At 40.0% G+C, this 8,448-nt stretch overlaps 1 protein-coding gene across 1 annotated transcript in view; it reads right to left on the bottom strand.

Annotated features, from left to right (window-relative positions):
* Nucleotides 1–2,629: 2,629 nt before the first annotated feature.
* Nucleotides 2,630–8,448, bottom strand: part of nxph1 (neurexophilin 1) — a 38,417-nt gene continuing 32,598 nt past the window's right edge. Inside the window, exon 2 of the mRNA XM_086015455.1 lies at nt 2,630–4,554. Coding sequence (XP_085871581.1) covers nt 3,799–4,554 — 756 coding nt within the window. The 3' untranslated portion in view covers nt 2,630–3,798. The remainder of the gene's footprint in view (nt 4,555–8,448) is intronic.

Genomic DNA, 8,448 nt, shown 5'->3' with positions numbered 1-8,448 from the left:
CTCTGGGCACACCAAACACGGTGGGAAGTCAGGCCAAAACAGTCCAACACATTGAATATCATCAATTTGAGATTGGAGCCGCCCTAACATCCTTAAGAGTGGTCGAGAGCAGTCTAAACACACCACACATAGCAGGAATATCTGCTAAAATGATCTTTGGAGACTTTACGATAATTGGAGTGTCCTTATGATTTTCGGGAGGGGAGAATCTAGGTTAAAATTGGGCTGATTTTCCTGCCGCGTGAACCACGCTTAACAACCATCCACTTTTGGACATTCATAGATACGAGCAAATGCTGACTTGTGTCCATAAATGCCGTATTTTTAACTGTCCGCTACGTCATACTCTACAGTAGAGGGTGACACGGGAGTGAATTTTCAACCCATCTCATCCCATTTCCACAGAAAAAGTCCTATAACGTCCTGTCCCAGACAATATTAAAAAAAAAAAATCCTGTCCTATGCTGGTAAAAATGACTTCCGTCCTGTCCTGCTCCCATTCACAATGGCTCCCCCTCCCATACCGCTTTCATTTTGGAGGTCTGCTACATTAAAAAAAAAAAAAAAAAAAAAAGACAAACAGTGTGTCGACCCCCCATCCTTACAGATTCTCTGAGGTTAATGGATAATCCCGCTCCCAGCTGCTCCTGTGAACTTTTTATCCTGTACCGTGATTAAAGGTAAAGATGACTCCCCATCCGCGGAAATCCCGCGGGGATTCATGGGACCCACAGGAGACCGAAAAAATGTCAGCCTCTTCTACTGTACAGTACTATAGTACCATACTTCCCCTTTCTGCCGCAAACCACGCTGAGTAGCACCGCTACAGCAGCGCATTTACAATATTCAAAGGAAGACCACTCCACCAGTTTGCCAACCGCCGTTAAACACCTCAAAGAGAAGAAGAATGAGGACAACGCAGACCACCAAAACCTCTACAATGCCTCCCCAACAATGACATCTTAGCAGCATCACCTGAACTTGGCACTCTGAGAGGAATCCACCAAAGATAAGAAATTTACGGCGACAATCTCTCAGATGACTGTTCTGCTTCTCACCAATCAACAGTTGGAATCATGTAAATTGTAAATAATAGTTGCTGATATGTGGGCGTCTTCAGCGAGCCATCGGTGCAATTTGGGCTGGCCACGGTGCCCTCTGAAGCAGCCACAGCAGCGTGATGCCCTGGTCCCCACGAAGGAACATTTTTTCATCCATCCATCCATTATCTATACCGCTTGTCCTCACAAGGGTCGCGGGCGTACTGGAGCCTATCCCAGCTGTCTTCGGGCAGTAGGCGGGGGACACCCTGAATAGGTTGCCAGCCATTCGCAGGGCGTACAGAGACAAACAAACATCCGCACTCACAATCACACCTAGGGGCAATTTAGAGTGTCCAATCAACTTACCATGCATGTTTTTGGAATGTGGGAGGAAACCGGAGCACCCGGAGAAAACCCACGCAGGCACGGGGAGAACATGCAAACTCCACACAGGGAGGCCGGGGCCCGCGACCTCTGAACTGTGAGGCGGACATGCTAACCAGTCGACCACCATGCCGGCGAACATTTTTTTAGCTCCATGGTAATGCTTGGTGACCTCGTAGCTGCCCAGCAAGCAACCTGAGGTGGACTAACCAGTGCAAAGCCGCAATCTGCGGCTGGTTCTCAGTTGTCGTTGCTGTTGTTTTTTAATCCATCTCCATGGTCACCAACCTCATGGCCGGGCAGTGAGAGCACTCTGAGGCGGACTGACCAGTGTTTGTGTATGCATGGCTGTGTCATTTTAAAACCTGGAGATGTATTTTTAGTGTGTGTGAAAGCTTACGTTGGTGAAGCCATCCTCCATGAAATCTTAAGCACCCCCCCACCCCCAAAATTGAAACAACTTATTCCTCAACTCTTAAGTTGGCAGCTGATGCAAAGTTTTAGCTTTGCACGAGACGCAGGCGCATTGTCACCCTTCAGCCATTTTACCTGTCTTGAGTGGGTTTGTAGCAACAATGAAGATGGCAGATATCCGCCGGAATGGTCCGCCTATCATTTTAACTCATTGAGGCTTAATCACCTGGCTCAACATCTCCCCAAAAGCTATGGGCGACTATAGAATCACTCTCTTAAACCTGAGTTTCTCCCTGAAATTCAACACCTACAAAATAATTGATATCTCAGTCCCTGTGGCAGAAAAGAATGTGAGAGCTTAGATGTGGCTTTCACACAGGCCTGAATTTATTATTTACTGTTTCAATCGAAGATGTAAAAATAAAGTGTCAGTGCAAGAGAAGCACTATTTTTTTTTTTAATCCAGTGGTAATTATCATCCTCTATTCTGTTAGAAAGACTTCGATATCGACATTGTCTACGAAGATATATCTTAACCATATTCGGGTGGTTCCACTGGTTCATAGTCCACAAGCACGTTGTCTATGTCACTGCCGTTACTTATGTCAATGCTCCCGCGATCATCTGTGCATCCGCCATTTATAATACTTCAGTGTTACGTATTGAAATGTATCTGTTTCATTTCTTGTTAAATCACTGTTCATGATTAATGTGAGAAATAATTAACACTCAAATCTTTGCATAGTTGGTGGACGTCACAGAAAAACACAACTCAGACAAAACATCAGTCAGACAATAAAATGTACTATATTTTATTCATATGTACATCTCCAACCTTTTCTGCCAATAAAGACAATTATAATGAATACTTGTAATGTACAGGGTGTCCATAAAAACACTCCCTGATTTCCATCAAATATAACATGTAACGTTAATGTAATATTATTTTATAATCAGTAGCTACAATTGTATGATATCATAGTTTCATTTGGTATATGGTAGCATTACAGAAACTCTGCTGAGTAGCTAACATATGTAATATAATGTATGTAATATGGGAGGGTTTCTTTGGACACCCTGTATTTAGTTGTGAGGTTCTGTACAGGATTGCTGTTTAATCACATCTAGGGCAGCAACATTATTTTCTTTACTAGAAGAACCAAGAACAAGCATCATATGGGTGAACGAGTAGACTAAGCAAGAAAGTAGTAACACGGACAGCTCACGGGGTGCATATACAGAAGCAGCAGGAGAATAAACTATTTACAATACAAACCATTCATACAACTTAGGCAATAAGATATAGAATCCAATACATTACATTTCTATAACATATGTATATTAGGTGATTATGAACGAGTCCCATCTCCCCAAAACTACCTACCAATCAGCTTACAGTCAGGTAATCAGTAGTAGCATTCTGTAGACAGCATTCTGAGGACAGCTGAGGAGTGGTGGTGTTCCAGAGTCAAATCTTAATGTTACAACTCAGCTGCGGGAGCATATGTTTAAACCCATTTTAACCCTACACAGACCACCTCACACACTAAAACATTAAGCTCACGTTAGAATCTTCACAGCATATTCAAATGCATTGTGAAGACTAATAATAATTTCTAGGTTATAAACATCTGCTTTAGTTAAATAATAGGTCTATGATACCGTATGTCAGTAACAAAGTTGTGAGTATGAACAAAAAAATGAAAGCAAAAATATAATCTGACAATGTTCTAAACCATTATACTGTATCGTATATTAGACCTCATTGGATTATGCAAATATACGTACTTTGTGGCTTGTTGGTGAATCAATCATTCAGTCAAACAAACCCTGATATCTACATATTCCAATGGCAACAAAACAGATGTTCCTGGGGATACACATTCCCCAGTGGTGGGTCGAAGCCCTGGTCTGTGCTTCACTCATCAACAATATTGCATTTCTTTGTATTAAAATATCAGCCAGATGGAAAATAGGGAGTGTCACTATGGTAGTTGTAGTCCGGACACACTTTCTGCACCAATTTGTAGTCGGTGCTATAGAAGGAAATGAAGATGCAAATAACTTTAAAAGGTTTTGAGCACAGCCAGGAGACATGGCTCTGGGTTTGCTCCTGGTAGCATGTCTTGGATGGGTCAAAGTTGCAGAGGGTGTTCTTGGCGCCCTTCTCCACCTTCTCGTACTCGATGCGGCAATTGAAGGACTTTGAGTCCTTGGCATCTATGACGGACTGTTGTGCTGCTACGTCGAACTCCACTATCTTAGTTGGAGGGACCAAACTGACAGATACGTTGCCCTGACCTGTAGAGTTGTGGCGGAAGTAGACACTAAATGTGCCATTACCGTGATCCACAATCTTACCAGTGATCAGCAGGTTGAGTTTGACTGTCTTTATATTAGAGTGGAAGTCCCCCCATCCAAACATCTTTTTAAACTTCCCAGTCTTGACCATGGGCCGCCGTTTAGCCCGGGGCCGTGAGTCTTGCAGGTCTGTGGAGTTCCTCAGCCATTCCCACAGATCCTGTTCTGAATAGGGCTCTGGGGTATCGTAACGAAGGTCCAGTGCAGTGTTGTTCTCTTTGCCATGCAGAGTCTGTAGCAACAACCTACTTATGGACATGTCCTTGCTGCTTTCTGTCCATAAATGCTTGAGAGTGGATTTGGGGCTCCCAGACTTTACAATGTCTGAGTTTGAGGAGTGGACACTTGTAATCTGATTGAGAGAAAGAAAATGATAGAAACAAGTAGAATCGTCAATACGGTTGTGAATGTTACATCTACGGTATAAAATAATAATAATCATCATAATAATCATAACAATCATCATAATAAGTAAAACACTGAACCATTTTGTAAATAAATGTTTCAAATGACAATATTTATTTTTGAAATGTGGGATTTATTTTCTGAATAGTTTTTATAATAAAACCCCTCATAAATGCATACATGTAAAAACAGATTAATTAATAGCTTTGCAGTTGTCTCTTTTTTCCTCAGAGCCATATATACAGGGTCATGAAAAAAATATTTGCCCTCTTCTCAAACTTTTACTGCATAGTTTTCTCATTTAAATGTTCCAAGATCATTAAATGTAAATAGACAAAGACAAATATAACCCAAGTAACAATAAAATGTAGGTTTTAAATTAATATCAATAACTTAATTAATTTTAAAAAGTGGTTTTATTTATTAAGGAAAAAAAAGAAGTAGAACTAAAAAGAACTATTCCAATTCCTTCATATCAAGGACATAAAAATGGGACACAGCGATTCCATACCTACAGGCAATTTAGAGTCTGCAGTGAAGCATGCAAACTCCATGCAGAAAGGCCCTGAGCAAACCAATATTTAAACCTGGCTGAAACCTTTTACATAACAGACTGAACTAGTTTTCAGTGGGCGTTAACTGCAAGCATCAATTTCAATGATAAAGAGGACAGGAATTAAAAGTAGCATGTTGAGGGGGAGACAAAGCATGAAAGTCTTAAAACGTCTCAAAAAGTCTTAAAAAAGTAAAAACATTGCTTCTATATTCACTTCCAGACCAGATAGAGGCACTGACTGTTCAGCAGGTAAAAATTACCCTATTAAATAAAGAGTGCTCTGAATGAGTGATTTATGACCGCTACAATTTTCACATTTTGTGTCGAATGAGTGGAGTTAGATTCAAACCCAGTGGAAGTGTATGTGGCAATGGCATTGATTGGCTGATTTGTGAACACTATGACAGACAATCAGTCTTGATAAGGTTTTTTACAATTAATGGGTTGCTCTTAGGATCAATACAGGGAAAATAAGGGTTCACTACCAATCATATACACCTTCAAAATCATTTGCCTCACAGCAACCACAGGGACATTGCAAAACATTTCCACATACTGATAACGGGAGACAAATTTGATAGCGATAGTAATTTTTATTCAGTTTCAGCGGAATCTCAATTTAATGGAGCACAATTTAACGGATTTCAGATTTAACAAGACAAAAAAAATAATGTCCGGTCCACTCAATTTTTTTTTTTTTTTCTTTAACAGTAGTTGTTTTGTGAATATAATGGATAACTGTAGGTTTAGGGATGAAGAAAAAGCAAGAAATAAAAACTGTTAGTTAGTTTAACTGAGGATTGGTTTTGTGTTGCTTTGCATGTTACAAAGTTTTATATATATATATATATATATATATATATATATATATATATGTTATATATATACACACACACGCCCCCAAGCACAACGTGCACCTAGAGTACAATTTCTGAGTACACCTTTGAAAAAGGACAAACAGATTAGGGCCTTCTTATCTGTATTAATTGCCTGGCCCAGTGGGTGGACTCTCTGCACTGCACACGTTTATCTGTGCAGTTCATAGGCACAGACAGCATCTAGCAAGGGCTGGGATGATGACCATCTGCTTGGCAGCTTTCTTAATTTGCCAGCTGCAATACGCTCACTTGGGGGAATTGTACATCTGGTAAAGAAATGCTGGCACTAATAAAAGAGAAGACCTCACAGATACATTAGTACATGCCAGACAGTCTTTTTTTGCCCATAGCAAATATCAGAGTCTTTGCTGACAGGTCCTATGCACGTGTAGAACACAATGATTACAATAAATTAAGAAAGGGGCCAAACGTCAAAATCGAACCAAATAAACATCTGCTGATCCCAGTTTGATCCCAATTGCTTGAAGACACAATAATAAACAATGCATTTCACAATTTCAAAGATTTGGTATGCTCACTTTGAACTTTATAGGAAGAAAATGGAGTGAAATATGCCATTGTTTTTGGGTGTATTTTAGTATGATTTTCTGTAATATTTACAAGTGTATGTTAAAATTTGTGCCCATTTACCCACCCAAACATTCGTGATAAAGGCCACAGTGGTTGACGGGAGGACCTGGTTCACAATTTCTGTTCTAATTCATCCAAAGCACGAGCTCTGTGCTTACCTTAAGTTCCTCCATACCACACTCCAACCAAGTCTTCATAGACTTTTCTTTGTGCACTGCAGCAAATCAAACTGACGTTTATCTAAACTGTTAACAGAACGTCTACAAATGGTCTAAAATGCTGCAATATGCAGAATCATCCTGATTCATGTTTTATACTACAGATGAAGATACTACTGATGAAGACTTGCTGGTATTTCATTTTTATGCTGTAGCACACAGGTCACTGATAGTGTAGTGGTACACACGCCTGAGGCAACGTGGGATCGATTCCCGCTCAGTGAAAGTGTCTGTGTGTGCCCTGCGACTGGCTGGCGACCAGTTTGGGGTGTAGTCTGCCTTCGCCCATTGACGGCTGGGATAGGCTCCAGCACCTTCCCGCGACCCTGTATAGGAGAAGCCGTTTGGAAGATGCCATGCCAAGCTTTAGTACACGTTCTTTCTTGAATAAAGTTGTTTTTCTCAGGCCGGTTCTTTTTTTTTTTCATATTCAACATGAGATGCTTTCAAGATGCTTCAGCAAGTAGTATCAGATCTAAGTACTCCTGTCCACCACTATGATATTAACCACCTGAATATGTGTGTGGATGAGTGGGCAAAACATTTGAACAGTCACTCAAAAATAAAACAGAAAGTTTACCTAAAAGTAGCAGGATACCAACATCATATTTGACTCCATTTCCTTCCTATAAATAGAAAATCAAGTGTGTCCAACACTGTGTATTTGATTGTTCATTGATTGCATCTTAAAAATTTGGAGGCCAAACTGGTATGCACTACCATCCGAGAATAGGGCGCAACCATCAGAGCCGCTGTTGTCTGGCTTTCACCCAAAGTCAACTTGGCTAAAGGCTCCAGAACATGACCAGGATAAACAACCTTAAAAAATGTATGAATGGGAAGTTAAGCCACAGTAGATCCATACATATTGTACCTCAATTAATTGAGTAATTCACCTTTTCGATATATACTTAAACAGTGCATATTAACAAAGCAATGCCAAGGCTTAATATTATTGTGCTTTCTGCTGTCAGACATTCAAAGCTTTGTACCTACAAAATGACACAAGGTGACAGAATAGCTGCAAAAACACAATTTCCCTCTTGATTACTTTCATGCAAGACATCTTCAATGTGAGTACTTTCACTTTTAGTGTTATTTTACAGTGTTTATTTTAATTCAATGACAATGTTAATATTTAATATGAAATAATGATTCTGGAACGAATGATTTCATTTTAAATGGCAAAAAATATGAAATATTATTCACATTTTATTGTATAGACACTCAACCATGGCAGGGTTTCAGCTTCTTGTATGGGCAGCTAAAATATGCTACCACAGCAACTTTTTGAAGGTGGAAATTGAGACATCAGCTGTATTTTTGCCCCTCACTGAATTTTTGTGGCTAAGGTTTAACAACCCATCAACTGATTTTTACATATACCCTTTACAGGTATAATTTGTCATAATCATATCCACAGCAAACACAAAGAGCTGTAAAGTCAGGCAGCAATTACTTTATAGTGCAGCATAAATGTGGACATGTGATTTAAGACTCAAGTGCATTATCGCATTGGATTTTTATCGGTAAACACCGATAAAGATCCCCTTGCTCATTTATATACTCACGGTGGTATGCCTCTCAGGCACGTCGGA

The sequence above is a fragment of the Filicampus tigris genome, chromosome 18, assembly GCF_054856515.1.
Source record: "Filicampus tigris isolate MCC_2025a chromosome 18, RoL_Ftig_1.0, whole genome shotgun sequence".
NCBI lineage: Eukaryota > Metazoa > Chordata > Actinopteri > Syngnathiformes > Syngnathidae > Filicampus > Filicampus tigris.
Note: the sequence above shows the minus strand (reverse complement) of the source record. Positions and strands in the feature narration are given on the sequence as shown.